At 47.8% G+C, this 17,359-nt stretch overlaps 1 protein-coding gene across 6 annotated transcripts in view; it reads right to left on the reverse strand.

Annotated features, from left to right (window-relative positions):
- Positions 1-17,359, reverse strand: part of ZNF236 (zinc finger protein 236) — a 2,444,547-nt gene that overhangs the window by 675,920 nt on the left and 1,751,268 nt on the right. For all 6 annotated transcript variants that reach the window (XM_069620724.1, XM_069620725.1, XM_069620723.1 and 3 more), the window contains one exon: positions 5,579-5,682. In XM_069620724.1, coding sequence (XP_069476825.1) covers positions 5,579-5,682 — 104 coding nt within the window. The remainder of the gene's footprint in view (positions 1-5,578; positions 5,683-17,359) is intronic.

Here is a 17,359-nt window from a genome sequence, read left to right on the forward strand (position 1 = left end):
AGCATGGTACTTCATGGATATTTCTACTATCACAGACATCAAAATCTCAACCAAAACTTTGACTGCCTTTTTTGACTATACTATATGTTTGCAGGGGACTGGAGTGTCCGTCAACTAAGGACACGGCTTCATGTATTAGGTATTGTAACGGTTCACTTGTGGCAGGATCTTGATTTTCTCCCCATGACCCTTAGATTTTGAAAAATAATCTTATAACATCACTGTGAATACAATTCTAAAATTAGGTGTGCAACACAAACACTATCCAGAATTTGTAAACTTCTTCAGGTGTGACAGGGGAGAGGGAGGAGACGGAGGAAGGAGGAGTGTGAGGAGCCAAGTCGGAGTGGGAGTGGGAAAGGTTGGGAGGGTGAGTAGCAAGGGTGTTCAGGATGTCCTGAGTTTTTGTGGAGAAGTGCGTGGCCAGTGCATTGCATAGAGCCTGGGATGGGGAAGGGGAAGGGGAGGAGGAGACTGCGGAAGGGTTGGCTAGTTCCCTGCAGATCTTGAAAGGTTCAGCCGTGTTGTTGGATGCATCGGAAATCTGTGCCTGTATGTGGGCTCTTTTCTTGGTGTGGATGGGAGTCTGCATTGCCTTTGCAGCAGGTGACAGGCCAGTTTGTCAGAGGATGCGCCATAGATTTGCCACTTATGTTCGCCCACTCTGCACTCGTTTCAGTGCCGCAAGTTCAGAGTCATACAAGGCGTTCCGCTTAGAGGTGGGTTTCAGGCGGATCCTCATGAATGGGGCGAGAATGTCAATGGTATTGGTAATAGACAAATGGAGGTTGCTGAGAGCAGAGTCAGTGGTAGAGTCAGAGGTAGGGGGGTGAGGTGAGATGAATGCGGAGGTGAAGGCAGCAGCCGACACACGTTTCATCGGGTGAATGTTAGTGTATGACGTTGACCGGGCTTTTGGGGCTGCGGTCATAGTGACAAAGGGACCCAAATGAGAAGAGAGAATGGTCTGACCAAGAGAGAGGGGAGACAAGTGGGGAGGAGAGAGAGGTCAGAGTGAATGAGGGCATCAAAAGTGTGACCAGCCGAGTGGGTTGAACCAGAAGGGAGAATGGAGAGGGATAAGCCCACGGGGTCCCTGCGGACCAGCCAAAAGCCTATACAAGGTCCAATCGTGGAATGAACACAGCGTTGGAGTTTGTGTCCCGCAGATAGGGAAGCGACGCTGGGGCCCAGTTTATCACCTTAACTGCAATCCTCCCTGAAGCCCTGCATCTGCCCTGTCCCGTTCGACTTTATGAGGGCCAATCCTCTGGCCCAAGTTCTCCGGGGTTTGTAATGGGCCACCCCCCACCGCACAAGCCGATGTGCGCACAGGGCGCCACCCCTCTGCCGCAATCTCCTCAGGACGCTGTGGGGGACAGAAGCAACAAAATGGGGGCAGGCGGCTCTCTCCCCATGCTCCCACTGCTGTGCTGGGACAGCTCCTGGTGCAAGCACCCCACGGGGCCCTGTGTGCACACTTTTTCCTTCTTGCCTTTTTATTTTTGTCCACTTTGTTTTTCTTCTTTTGTTTTTTTCCTTTGCCCTTCAAATCGGTATTAAACAGTTGCACACCACCATACAAAACATCAGTGAAATGGTTAATAAAAATAAATTTAAAAAATGTATCCAAAAAAAGAGGCCAATAGCAAATCTTGACCAGCAGTCTCCTTCTGGAATTTAATCAAGTGTTGAAAACAGTGCCTGGATTCAGTAAAGTACACTATTGCGCAGCGCCTCAGGTGCAAATGTAAACAAGGGTCTTAAATGTATGCAGCCACACTGCAGACTCCTGGCTCAGGTATCATTGACTTCACCGAGAGTGAAATCACGTCCCGTGCTCACCGCCTTGGGTGGGGCACGTGGAAGAACTCCTGCCCACCTCCTGCATATTTGCTCTCAGAATGCCACTCTTGGCGGATTATGGCCTTCTGTAATGCAAAGACGCAGCAGCCCACTGCTCACCTGCAGAGCGCCACAGCATCAGGTCTCGGGACACAGTCACAGAGGCCAGAGATGCTTGGCGGACCTGAGTAACTACAAGTCCTGCCACAAGTGTTCAGACAGATTTCTTGACGCCCACGGGGCCAAATGAGCCAAAATTTCAGATTGTGACCCACACTGTTACCAGGAAATACACGCAGTCACCAACCATGCTCTGGCAGAGGTGGGAAGGCTATCAGTGGGGGCACTGTCCACTTCATACCCGTAAAGGCTGGAGCAAGGTGTTCAGGCTACCTTAATCCGAACTATTTAAATGACTGTCGATTTGTTCAAGTGATTGTGCGACTCGTACTACGCATGGTGAAGCAAAAAAAAAAAGAAAAAAAAGAAAGACTTCATTCGTGGTTTATCCCTTATATTATAGGTTGTCCCCGGAGAGCAGCTCAGGGCTACAACCAAAAGGCTAGCTAGCCAGAGTCCCATCAGTCCCAACATTAGCAAAGCCCAGACCTAGCAACACTCCTGCAACTATATTCAACATCCGCACAGCCTATACCAGACCAGGACTTACATGGCCTCCCTGATCAGCAGTCAGGAATCACTAGTCCGGATTTTGCTCTGTAGAAATATATAAAAGTGAATCCAGAGTCATAAAGCCACAAAGATTTAACTGAGTGGCTGGAGCAAATCTCGAGCCATCACAAAGCTTGTTCTTGCCCCTCTAAACTGATTATCACAGGAAATCCTCTAGATGCCCAAGACGTTAAGAAAATAGCTTCCATCCTGCAATCCTGATTTATGGTCCACCTTTTTTTTTTAAACTCTTTTTTATGAGTGATCACAAAGATACACAGCACCATCACATCTTTCTCACAGTGTAACAAAAAAAGATGATATACATCTAATTTAAGTGTTAAAGATTGCATAGTTTCGTCATCATCTGAAATCATGTCACATAAGTACATTCTGAAGAGGCCCCATATGTCTTTAGGCCTGCTTGCAAATGGACGGGACAAACTGCTCCTCTGTTTCGTTTATATATGTCAGTTCCCGAAGGAAATGTTTCATGCTGGGTGGTGTACTACTTTTCCAATGCTGTAAAATGCATTTTTTGGCCACGGCACATGAAATGTTGAATAGTCTCCTGACTTTCTCGGAGCACTTGCCTATGTCTCCAAACAGGTATTTCTGTGGGGTAAGTGTAGGGGGAATCTGTGTGATTTCTTCCAGCATATCCTCCACCTCCAAAAGCTTGCCACCATCGGGCATTCCCAATACATGTGGAGTGCACCCGCCTGAGGTGCTCTGCATTTAGGACACTCTCCGGACCCATTCGGAGTAAACCTGGCTATTTTGGCTGGAGTGTAGTGTAGCCTGTTCAAAATTTTAAAATGGATTAGGCGCAGGCCAGCATTCAAGGATACCTTTTTGGTAAGTGAACAATATCTGTCCCAGGTTCTATCATTAATAGAAACCTGTAGATCTCTCTCCACCTTGAATTTAACCGGGTCTGCCATGGGGGAGTGTGTTTGGACCGCAGCATATAGTCTGGAAATCCACAGGCTGTCTCTGGTCGTTACAAGCTGTGTACATGGATGTGTAGGGGGCTCATCTGGGAAGAGTGGCCAGTGTTTCTGAAATGCTGATCCCATGCGATGGTACTGGAGTGTCTTAAGTGGTCCCCCGCATAATGCCCCCAGCACGTCCTGCATGGTTGCAAATTTCCCGTTAATGAACATGTCACCTATTTTCATTTCTTGATTGGGATCCCAAACCTCCGGTAGGCTGCTATCATGTGTTGGCGGTCTGCACGGGTAGTTCCAGAGGGGAACCTCTGGGTTATAGGGGGTTTCCACTCCCAGTCTTTTAAATATAGCCCTCCACGCTCCAAACGTACAGCTACTAGGTTATACTCACATGTGTCTTTATAATGTGTATCGAAAACTAAAGACTGTATAATTGTGTGGTGAATTCTTCTATCCACGTGTGGGGGGGGACCATCAGTTTCATCATACCAGTATTTCGTGAATTGGGCTTGGGCGGCGTAGTAGTATAATTCAAAATCAGGTGCCGCTATGCCACCTGAACAGTATGGTTCGGTCATTTTTTCCCATCCTATTCTTGGAGTCTTACCATTCCAGAGAAAAGTTACCACCATGGATCTAAGTCTATTAAAGAAGGATCGTCCCGGCCATATAGCGATGTTGACAAAAAAATATAGCAGTTTGGGTAAAATGATCATTTTAAGAACTGCGACTCTGCCATGTAGCGAGATCGGAAGGCGACCCCACATCAGTAATTTGGTGTTTAAGGCATGTAGCGCGCTTTCATGGTTTTCTATGTATAGCGTATGTCTATCTCTAGAAACAAGTATCCCCAGGTATCTAATATTTTGTTCAGACCATTTAAGTCCACACAGAGAATCTGGGCATTTGGTTGCCGGTGTAAGTGGGAATATCTCCGATTTGGCATTATTTACAGAGTATCCGAAGTAGACAGTAAATTCCCGAATCTCCGCCATAATGGCTGCGATATTGTTATCTGGCTCACGAACATATAAAAGCGTATCATCTGCATATAGGGAGATTAGTTGGATAGTGCCTTTCAAATGTATCCCCTTATCTGAGTGTCGAAGCCTAATCGCAATTGCCATTGGCTCTATCGTCAATGCAAATAATATAGACGAGAATGGGCATCCCTGCCTGGCACCCCTCCCCAGTAGGAATAATTCAGAGATGTATCGGTTGGTCAACACCCGTGCCCCAGGTTCAGTGTATAACAATTTCACATACCTAATAAAGTTTAGGCCCAGCCCAAATGCCTCCAATACCGCTAACAAGTAAGCCCATGACACTGAATCAAAGGCCTTTTCGGCATCCAGGGATATGACCACTGCATTCCTCCCCGGGTCTATCTGTGCCATGATACCAAAAAGTCTACGGAGATTGAGGGCCGTGGATCTAGCGGGGATAAACCCGTTTTGGTCGGGGTGGACAAGTGTCGGGACTGCTGGCAAGAGCCGATCCGCCAGCACTTTTGCAAATATTTTGGCATCCATGTTTATAAGAGAAAGAGGCCTGTAGGACGATATTTCCTGCGGCGGGCGACGAGGTTTAGGGAGTACAGTTATTATGGGTTCTCTCAATGATGAAGGTAGTATTTATGGTACACCTTTTACATTACCCCATCCCTCCGTCTGTGCATTTAACCCCTCTTTTACAATCCTCTTATATTCTCCCTACACCCTTTTCCTCTGCATACTTTAGTCTTGATACCTCAGTGTGTGTGGACCTCAATAGGCCAACCTCTGACCAAGGCACTCTGAGGCTATAACGCTGACTATTTGGTGTAGTATAAAATACTATTAGTATAACACACTAACAAATTCAGACAACTGAAAATACTGAAATACATACAATGCAGAATACATCTCCACTTTGAAAACTCCATTTACCCCTTAGCAGGGTAAGGCAACTTAATAGTAGAATACCTACACAATGCATGCACATTTGAATTGCCAGTCTTTATTCAGAGACTGCAGAAAGGTGTTTCAATAACCTGGTGGATTTTTGACCAAACTGTTCTATTATTTAGCCAAGAAAAAACTAAGCGTACAGGAATATTATCTACTGACCTGTGTGTGTCTTAACATGACAATCCAGAGTTGACTTTACTGTAAATGTCTTTCCACATTCACCACATTTATAGGGCTTCTCTCCAGTGTGAATACGTGTATGTCTAAAGACAAAAGGAAACTTATCTGAAAACAAACATTTAATGACCAAAAATCATCTTTGTATAGATTAGAGCATTCATTGCAAGACTACTCAGCAATGAAAACATGTTTTCCAAGAACATGCAACTTTGTGCACTACCTCAGGTCAGCATTAACTTTAATGAAGTCAGAAAAAGACAAAAACAGTAAAGATACAAACATTTATTTGTGGCATAAACTCCAATGTATAATGTTATGAATTGAATTACATGAAAACTAGTACAGCAAGTTTGTATGTGATTACAAATAAGTTAAGTGAATTTCAAAAGAACAAGTTACTTACCAACTGGTAACGTTCTTTCAACTGGATGTTCCTCCAACGTATTCCACATCTTTGAAATGTACTGTCCACAGCTGTGTACTTCAGAAACTTTTTGGGCAGAGGGCGTCCTAGCATCGGGTCGAAGTCCCTTGAAGGGCTCCTTCGAGGGCGACGTCGCCGGATGTTATAAATAGGACGCACGGCGCCCGTAGCATCAGTTCATGTTTTTTCCTCCATAACATGTGACATGCACATATCCACTGCCTGCTTGACTGCACATAGCCATGAGGGAACGTAAGCTGCAATAGCACAGGAAATTCTCCAGAGGGGCAGGCTGGGAGGGCGATGTGGAATAAGTTGGAGGAACATCCAGTCGAAAGAATGTTACCAGTTGGTAAGTAACTTGTTCTTCGAATGGATTGTGTCCTCTAACGTATTCCACATCCTGACAGACTCCCAAAGCAGCACCAGAAAATGGAGGAGGGAAAATAATTTAGCATATCCAATCAGATGGCAGAATAAAGAACCGTCTTACCAAAGGTCATATCTTGACCATGGAGTGTATCCAAGGAGTAATGTTTGAGAAATAGAAGCCCATGTGGCTGCGTCACAAATATTCCTTATAGGAACTCCCTGCTGCAGGGCTGTGGAAGTAGCCACGACCCTAGTGGAATGAGCACTCAACCCATCAGGAGGGTCCTTGCCAGCCAATGGGTAACATTCCATAATGGTGAGGATAATCCACCTGGACAAGGTCTGTTTGGTATCAGCCTGGCCCAATCGGTGTCCAGCATACCCCACAAAGAGTTGATTGTCCACTCTGACCCTGGACATCCTAGAAATATATAAGCTCAGAGCTCTCCTAAGGTTCAACCTATGGAGTCGCTCCTTTCCTTACTTGGATGAGGATAGAAAGACGGAAGAACCACTTTAAGGCTTAAACGAAATTCAGATATTACCTTAGGTAGAAAGGAAGGACGTACCCTCAGTACAACCCTATCCTTGTGGAACACAGTAAAGGGCGGCTTAGATGAAAGTGCCTGCAATTCACTCACTCTGCGAGCGGAAGTAACTGCAAACAAGAACACTGTCTTGGAAGACAACAGTCTCAAAGGACAAGAGTCCAAAGGTTCAAATGGATGACCCATCAGGAATTTCAAGACCAAAATCAAATCCCAAACCGGCACCTGACGGTGGGAACACATTAGTGAGTCCTTTAAGAAATTGGGAAATCAAAGGAATCTTAAAATAACAACATTCTTCAGACGAGCGCTTGAGGATAGACAGCACCGCCAGGTAACCCTTAATGGTACCTACTTGAAGGCCCCATGTGGGCCAAAGAAAGCAAGAAAGAACGAACAATGGAAATGGTACACTGAGCAGGATCAACATTTTGTCCTCGGCACCAGTCGCAAAATTTACGGCAACAGTAAAGAGATTTTGCTGCTGGCTGCCTGGCCGAAAGCAAAACCCCCCATCACGCCATCCGGGAGGTCGCAATCCTTATACCCCAACCTTTCAGATACCAAGCGTGAAGGTTAAGAGTCCTGACCTCTGGATGGAGAACCTGACTCCCCCCACCCTCATCGCACACACGAGAGCAGATCCTCTCGGTAGGGTAGATGGCGTGGAGGGCAGATGGACATTTCTAGAAGGTCCGGATAGCACGCCCCCCTAGCCCAATCCGGAGCAATGAGGATCATGTGGGATCCGAACCTCTGCAACCTCCTTAACAATTGAGGAATGACGGGGACTGGCGGAAACGCGTACAGAAGTGGGAATGACCAATACACAACAAAGGCGTCTTCTAAGGCTCCTCTCGGAAGAAATTCCCTTGAGCAGAATCTCTCGCACTTCTGGTTGGCGCTGGTCACGAAGAAATCCACTTGTGGGGTTCCCCTAAGGGTGAAGATCTCCTAAAGGACTTCCTGAGCCAACTCCCACTTGTGAGAGACTGTGCTCTGCCTGCTCAGAGCGTCCGCCGTCGCATTCTCCTCTCCGGCCAGATGAACTGCCAAGAGTGATATTCCCTGCTGGATTCCCCAGAACCAGAGCTGCATCGCCTCTCTGCACAATGGGAGTGACCCTACCCCCCCTCCACCCCTTTTTTGTTGAGGTAATGCATGGCCACTGTATTGTCCGTCATGATCAGGACACAATCCCCCCCGCACAGATGACAGAAAAGCCTTCAGGGCCAGCTGATGGCCCTCAGCTCTAACAGGTTGATGTGGAGTTTGGACTCCGACGGAGACCAACGACCGCTGGCAGTCAAATCTTCAACATGAGCTCCCCATCCTGTGAGAGAAGCGTCTGTTACAATGGTCACCTCTGGCCATGGTTCCAAAATGGCTCCCCCTTCATCAGGTTCCCCTCGTTGGCCCACCACAGCAAATCCTGTGATCCGACATCTTGCCCGAGAATTGTGACCACTGCATCTTGAGGACCCATTGCAGGGATCTCATCCTCAGTCTGGCCGGGAGACTCTGGGCATGTTGAAACTTGGCCACCATCTGCACAATGTGATGAGCCTTCACCTTGGGTTGCGAGCACTTCCAAGGATGTGCCCAACACAGCCCCGATGTACTGGAGCTGTTGGGAAGGTGTCAGATGCGACTTCCTGAAATTGAGGGAGAAGCTCAGCTTGTGGAGGGAGCGGCAGGTGAGACCGAGATGATCCACTGCTTGCTCGGGAGAACGCACACAGGTCATCCAGTCGTCCAGGTAGGGAATCCCCCCTCGCCTGAGATATGCTGCCACCACCACCATTAGCTTGGTGAAGACCCTCTGGCGGAGGTCAATCCGAATGGCAGGACCCGAAACCGAAAGTGCGAGTCACCAGCCGCAAACCTCAGGTACTTTCTGTGCTTTGGATGAATCGGCACATGAAAGCATCCTGTAGGTCCAGAGACACCAACCAATCCTGAAGTTAAAGGGCCTGGAGGACTTGAGAAAGAGTGACCATCTTGAACTTGTCCTGCCTGAGAAGTTAGTTCAACCAACGCAAGTCCAAGAAGTGTCTCAATCCCCTGTCTTTCTTTGGAATCAAAAAATATGGGGAATACCATCCCTTGTTCCTCTCTGCTACAGGCACCAGTTCTACAGCGCCTTTCTCCAGCAGGGTCAAGATTTCCTGCACAAGGAGTGGATCTGGAAGCTTCAAAGAGAGATTCCCCAGTGGATTGTCGTGAGGCCGTTTTAGGAAGGCAAGGCAGTAGCCATAGGCTATTGTATCCAGAACTCACGCATCAGAAGTAATAGCTCGCCATTCTTTGAGGTGCTGAGACAGTCTGCCCCTAACCAGCTAACAATGGGACATGGCCTCTGAGCGGCTTTGGCACCCCTATTTCCCCGACCACCATGGGTACTTTTACACTGACCTCTTTGACTGGCGCCTCCTCTCGTTCTACTAAAAGAGGAGTAGTAACGAAAGAACCTCCCCTCCACTGCTGTCCGCTAGGTCGAAAAGGCAGAGGTTGACGCACAGCTGCGCTTAAAGATTTCGCTGCAGCTTTTGTGATCTGCAACCTCTCAAGGTTCTCGTCAAACTTGCTGCCAAACAAATGCGCGCCATCAAAAGGGCATGTTCAAAAGACGGGCTTGAACATCCGGAGCAAAACCAGACTTCCGCAACCACGCAAATCTGCGTGCAACGGTGCTCGCAGCCATGGACCGGCTAACACTGTCGGCCGTGTCCAAACCAGACTGAAGGGATTTACACATGACATCCTTGCCATCCTGCACGAGAGCAAGGAACCCATCCCTTTCTTCCCCTTTGGGAAAATGCTCAGCCGCTAGAGAAACAATTCCACAGTGTGTGTGAAAATCTTGCTAAGGCACAAGTGAAGTTGGCTGACTTCAACGCCATACTCCCTGCAGAAAACACCTTGCGTGCCCAACCGTCGAAGCGTTTGTCGTCCTTATGAAGAGGGATGGTAGGGTACGCCGCCTGCCTCGAGGTGGCCGTAGCCGCCTGAACTACCAAACTCCCGGCAGCAGGGTGAGATGAAAGGTAGCTGGGGTCGCTAACGGAAGAGCAGTATTTTTTAGTTAACGATTTGTTAACTGCCGGAAGAGATTGCGGTGTCTGCCAAGCAGCCGCCACCATTTTCTGCAACATCAAATGAAAAGGTAACACTGGGTCAGTGGACAGACCTTGATCCAAAATATCCATCAAGTCATCCTGAACAAAAGCTTCAGGAGGACTGAACCAGCCAAGATACTCTGTGACCCTAGCCATCAGTCTCCTGTAGGACGACTCAGCATGAGCCCCAGGCTCAGGCCTGCCAAATTCCACCTCAGGAGAAGTGTCCAAGCCACTGGCATCATGAAGAGATAACTTCACTTCTTCCAAATGACTGTCTCCAGAAAAAACAGGAGCCACATCAGGCTCAACAGGGTCAAAATTGAAGTCTGACCTCTCCTCCTCCTCTTCCTCCTCCTCATAGATGTCATGCAGAGGGAGGTAAAAGTCCTGCCTCGGACAGAAGAGGGTCTGGAGTCCTTAACAGGCCTCACAGACTTGGAAGTAGCCTTCCTTGGAGAATCCACAGTAGCAGGGATCTCCGCCAGTAAATTCCGACAAAAAAGCCCACGACATAGATTACGGCGCTGATAGCTGGTGCGAAAGCAACGCTTCGACGTCGGTATCCGACGGACACAGCGCCAAGGGTGTCACAATCCATGCCCCTGACCCACTCAGGTATAACAGCCCCCTGGCAGCAGTGGGGCTAAAGCCCTTCGCATTGGCCCCAAGGGCCTTAAAACTCCATCAGAAACATACATGGAGTCAGTCCTGGCGCCTTTGGCGCCAGGCTCATTATCAGGAGTAAAGTAATACCAGTTTTGGACCTTAATCCAACATGGAGGCACATTACACAACTCAGTTCTTTAGAACTGAAGCCATGCGGTCTAGTGTTTTGGGTGTGGCTGGGCCTGGAACTACTTTACCTGGGCTATTTAAACCACACCCAAACAGCAGAACATGCTTCACGTTATTCTGCACTCCTGCAGCATAGCGCTCACCGTGTCCAGCTCCTGCTCATCTGCTTCTCCGGTGGCCGAATCCTGAAGCCCTAGATCCGGATTCCATTAATAACCTGGAAGAACAAGAACAGCATTAGCGAGCAAGAACACTTACTTGTGAAGTAACCGGCCTTGAATCCATCCTGCGCTTCGCTTACCTCGCCCATCTCCGGAGTTCGCCGCAACCTGCAAAGGTAAAGAAACAAGGACAGCATTAATAACAATTCTTACCTGGGCAAGCAGCGAGTCCTGGCAGCACCCTGCGCTTCTCTTACCTCGCCCATCTCTGGGTTTCACCGCAACCTGCAAAGGAGAAGGAACAAGGTCAGCATTAAAGCACTTACCTGGGCAAGCAGCGCTTCGATCGCTCATCACTCCCGAACATCACAGCAATCTGTACAAAGAAGAGAAGAGAACACAAGTTAGCAATTAACACGAATAAACAGTGAAGCGCTCCGCGCATCAATAACTCACTGTGGTCTTCGCCATCGGCAACTCCGAGATCGCAACCATCCATGTGAAAACAAGAGACATTGTTAGGGAACAGCGTAGTGGAGCAAGACGCCGAGAAGACATAGAAAACAGAGGGAAAGAAAGAGACAGAATAAAGACGGAAAAGACATTATAACTCACCTGGAAGACAGCAAGCAGAGTCAGAGTCACAGCAGGTCTGGACCTGACATTAAGGGCACACGGACCAGTGAAGCAACTAGGTCCACGGAATGCCCACACCAACCACGCGCCCCTGCACAGAGACGCAGGACGCAGAGTTCAACGCACAAAAACCTAAGGTGAGCAATAACCTCAAGGGAGGGGATTTGTACCAGAGGGGGGTGGGAGTCCACCCATCACAGAACCAGTATCTTATCCCTCCATTCTCCTGTTATAGGCGCTACCCAACGTCTGGCACAAAACCAAGCAGAGAGGGGTCCGGGATAGCGCATAGACCTCCATCCAATATCGTGTGGTGCCCTCGTGGATACCAGGTGAGCGTAACAGAGGGAGTCTACGACAAACCTCGAGCCTTACCAGGTTTCTGCGGTCTCGCTGGGGACGAGGACCGAGACCTGGAAGCAAATCTCTTGCGACCATCCTAAGCCTTGTCCGAACGGGACCGCGAAGGTTCCGGATGAGAGTCGCACCGAGGACCCGAGCCCGAAGGCGTAGACGTAACTGTGCCCTGGGATTGGAAAATCGACAGGATCTGCTCCGTGAAGGCAGCCCATTCTTCCGGAGTCGAGGACTTAGTTGGACATGCCACTTTCCTCACGGCTCCATCCTCCGAGGAGGACAGGGAAGGCAACTGGTGACGACTCTTCCTGGAATGCCGAGACGAGGAGGATGAATGGCGGGAACCACTCCGGCACCGAGATCCCAGGGTCTCCTTCCGACATGGAGAGTCGCTCGAATTGTCGGTGGACATCCCCTTAGAAGTTTTACGGGAGTTACTAGGTTTAGAACCCAACCTACCTGAAGCTTCCCCTTACACTGCCGCAAGGCCTTAGCAGTCAGCGACTGGCATTTGTAACAGTCGTCTGTCTCATGACTCTCGCTCAGGCACCACAAACAAATGCAATGCGGCTCGGTAATCGACATCTTAGACTTGCAGTTTCTGCATGTCTTGAAGCCAGACCGCGGAGTCAGCGGGGTTGAAGAAGAAGACATTCATGAGGAATACACGAGGCACGCCGAGTCTCCGAAGCAAACACGTTTGCTGAAAGAATGGAACTGAGGCTACGGGCGCGTGTGTACTATTTATAACATCCAGTGACGTTGCCCTCGACGGAGGCCTTCGAGGGACATCGACCCGACGCAAGACGCCCTCTGCCAAAAAAGTTTCCGAAGTACACAGCTGTGGACATTACATGTCAAAGATGTGGAATACCTTGGAGGACACAATCCATTCGAAACACCTCTTACCTTAAGGTATTCAGATAGCCTTCTTATATCAGTATCACTTATTTACAATTTCTCAATATTCCAATAACACCATCTCTGTATGCTGTAGAATACATTATAATAATCAACTTGAATATTCTGTGAAATCTATGGACTCATTCATAGGCCTCATATTATAACAAGGGTTACAAATGAACCTCTAATCAAACAAGTGTAATGAGCCAGGAAGGGCTGAAAGAAGACCAATAGTTTCACATGCCTAAAAATTTAGGAATGAATATTAGAATATCGCTCTGGAAACTAATAGGGGATATTAGAATAGCATTCTAGTTGCACAAACCTATAATAAATAGTGCAGGTTAAAGCAGGTTTCTACAGTTGGCTTGCTGCACAGTAACATCAGGCTTGATTGCGAAACAATGGCATTACTATAAACCCCATCCCTAATCTGGAGCATGTCTATGTAGCACATTGATGTAAATAATGCATGAGCCATACTCTACAAAGACTATTTGTACTTATCAATCTGATTGGGTCTCTATCTTTAATATGTCAATAAAATGGTCACCCTCACAATGTCATTCTAAGGATCAGTTGAAGTATGCTAAGAAATGTAATGAATACATTCCTCGCCCCTTTACAAACCAGTGTTCTTTGACCATTGGTCTGTGTCAATCTAGATCCAAAAGGCTTGCATTAAAATAAAACAATAAAAAATGCAAGTTTTAAGAAAAAATAAAGCTCCCACTAACCAGACCTAAAAAGCCATTTGGAACTAAATATCCATTTGGATTAACACAATGTAATGTCAGCCGGTTCCCTCAAGCAGCTTCTCATTGGCTCACCTCCATTCATACATCAGTTTCTCTTTGAGTGCATTGCAATGTGTCATCTTTAGAATATGAAATTGCCTACCACTAGGTACCTTTCTTGTGGGCCAGGCTTCGGTTGATGGAGCTATTCATGAAATTACCATGTTCTGCAAATGAAAACATTTGAGTTTTGCAGGCAACAACATGTGAATGCTGAATCAAAATATCCAGCCTATATAATTTATGTTCAAACAACTATGCTTACAAAAACATTGTGCAAGCACAAATTGTTTCCATCAGAACAGACAATGTATGTTTAATCTAAACATTATCAAAACAAAAGAGGTGATGGCTGGCATGTTTAGAATGAATCTTTACTACTGGCAGTGCTCTGGGCAACCCTCCAGACCAGCGTTCTTCGCCTGCCAAGCCATTACAAAACTAGAAAACCATGTGAAAATCAGGCTACACCCCACCCCAAAAGGGGCAGTCCGCCCAAACTACTGGATTGCATCCCTTCTGCACAAGACCACTATCATCCCCAGACATGTTTCGGTCTTGTTGGGCCTCATCAGTGAGGAGTAGCTTGGGTCTCTAGGCCCAGCAGGCACAGGATCCACATCTGGGCATACCTGTCCCACTCGGGGTGACTAAGCAAAACGAAAGAGATTATTAGTCCAGTAATGCCTTTTTGTAGAACAATATGTTATGTGACAAATCTGAAGATTCCCCTAGGGGGGAGACCTTTCCCCATGGGGCCAGGGTGGGGCATCCACAGTGCAATAGTCCCCCTCGGGGTTGTGCATCGGGGTAGGATCACATGGGAGAGGAAGCCCCTTATGGGATTAGGGACGACCATTCCCAGAGAATGCCTAAACTGTGGGACCACAGGTCACTTTGTCAAGAAATGCCCTACCAAGCCTAAAACGCAGGGAAACGCCTTGGCTCGGCGGTTGTAGGGGTCATATAGTTGAGCCAGGTAGCTGAATTCACCCCAGTTATAGGTTTTGTCAATTATGCTCCACACATTAAATTGTCTGGGTCTTTGGGTTTTCTTGATCACAAACTCTGGGTTACCCTGCTCCTCGATTCCGGAGCTACGGGAAACTTAATGGACATTTCCTATGCTGCTAAATTGGGGGTACCCTTGTGTAGGAAAGAGACCCCCACCCCCTCCACCAGAGACTGTGAAAACGGTAGATGGCACCACACTATGTTCAGGCCCCATAACCCAGTGTACTCAGGTCTTACCACTGTGTTGTCAGCAAAACCATCTGGAGAGAATCCAGTTCAATCTCATAGCAGCACCTCAATTTGGCATCATATTGGGGCTTCCCTGGTTCTACAAGCACAATCCTCAAGTGATGCGGTGTGAGGGCACAGTTACCCTGCCCTCACCTCACTGTTTCACGCATTAAATGTCACTTCAGAACAGTCTTTGCCGCTAGTTCAAGGGCCCACATGCGGGCCATCTGCTTTCTCAGTAGAAACGCCAGATTTGAGCGACTTGCCATCAGAGAACTGGGAGTACAAGAACGTATTTAGCAGGCAGGCGGCTGAGACCCTGCCACCCCATCAGTCTTGACTGTCGCATCGATCTAGAACAAGGAGCGTTGCTGCCTTGAAGCCGAGTATCTGCCCTTACAGAGGCCGAGACAACACATCTAAAGGAGCACATAGAAACAAACCTGCGGAGTGGGTTCACCAGGAATTACAATTCCCCGGTCTCGTCACCACTAGAAGAACGGTGACTTAAGAAATTGCATTGACTACCGCAGGATTAACCGTATCACGGTTAAGAACCAGTACTCTTTGCCTCTGATCCCAGTTCTATACGATCATTATGTCCGGGATGTGGCTATTTATACCAAACTCGACCTCAGAGGGGTGTACCACCTGGTGATGAGTGGAAGACAGCGTTCCGAACCAAATTCGGCCTCTACGAGTAGCAGGTAATGCTGTTTGGACTGTGCAATGCACCTGCAGCCTTCCAACACTTCCTTGACGAGGTCATCCGTGAAGACCTGGACGTTTTCACTGTGGTTTATATTGACATCTTAATATATTCCCAGAACATGCAAGAACACGTAAAACTCGTCAAGGCAGTGCTTCAACGCCTCCGGGAACATAACCTATTTACAAAACTAGAGGAGAAATGCGAGTTCCACTGCACCACTGTGGAGTTTATGGGGTATTTTTTGACTCTGTCTGGGGTTCAGATGGATCAGAGGAAGGTGCAAGTGGTCTTGGAGTTGCTGGCTTCCCAATCTGCCAAGGAAGTGCAGTCCTTTTTAGGATTTGTCAACTTTAACCGGTATTTCACAAAAAACTTCTCGGAATTAGTAACACCAATCACAGTGCTACTCAAAAAGGGTAGAGCGTTTCTGTGGGATGACTCGGCAGAATGTGGTTTTCAAAAACTGAGGCAAGCGTTCACATCTGCGCCAGTGCTTAGACACCCATATCTGACTCAGCCTTTCGTGGTTGAGACGGATGCATCGAGTTATGCTCTAAGAGCAGTTCTCTCCCAACGGGATCCTCAGACTGGCCTACTACATCAAGTGGCCTACCATTCCCGCAAATGAATTCCAGCAAAAACTAACTGCACCATAGTGGACCTCAAATGTATGGCTGTGAAATCTGCATTTGACGAAAGAAGGCATTATCTCTTAGAGGCTTGCCACACGATCACAGTCCTGACTGATCATCAGAATTTGCAGTTCATTAAAACAGTGAAAACCCTCAGTCCTCAACAGTTACACTGGGCGCTATAGCTCAGTGGCAACGGGAGGATAGCTCAGTGGCAACGTGCATGCCTTGGAAGCAAAACGACACGAAGCAACACAGGTTCGATCCCCGGGTCCGCGCTTAGAAACGTTTGGGTGTTTAAGCGTGTTATAAATACGCAACTAAGACAAACAATTACGCAACTAAAAAAAAACTATTCCTGTAACAGCGCCTCGATGCCCACGGACTGTGTGAGCGCTTTAAAAATGCAAAATAAATAAATAAAAATTCTTTGCAGACTTCAACTTCCTCATTACGTACCATCTGGGAACGGACAACAACAAGGCGGATATCTTGTCACGCTATCCGGAACCGGAGGACAAAGGGGTGAGTGAAACTATCGTCCCCGAAGCTCAGATCATTGGAATGGTAGGCAGGCCTAACATCTTTGAGGACGTGTTAAAAGCCATGTCAATGCAAGACTGGTGTTCAAAGGGATCCCAGCACACATTCGTAAATGGTGTCCCGTATTTTGCCATGGCCCTATACCTAGCAATGCTTGCGCTCAGAAAGGAAGTCATGCAATGGGGTCATGATCCCTCGTTAGCTGGGCACCCAGGCATTGGTAAAACTCAGCAAAACGTGGCCCAACATTTATGGTGGCCCACATTGCTCCGGGATGTTCGAGTGTATGTGTTGAAATGCAGCATCTGTGATAGGCAAAAGGCCAGTCATCAGAAACCGGCAGGTCTACTGCAACCATTACCCACACCACTAGCCCCCTGGCATACAGTCACTGGATTCGCTTACCAAAATGAGCCACTTCGTCCCGTGTGTTGGAGTCCCTACCGCTGGTGAATTAGCAGAGTTTTTCCTACATAACGTGTTGCGGCTCCATGGGTTACCCACTCGTGTCAT

Source organism: Ambystoma mexicanum, chromosome 5q (assembly GCF_040938575.1).
Source record: "Ambystoma mexicanum isolate Mex_15411 chromosome 5q, UKY_AmexF1_1, whole genome shotgun sequence".
NCBI lineage: Eukaryota > Metazoa > Chordata > Amphibia > Caudata > Ambystomatidae > Ambystoma > Ambystoma mexicanum.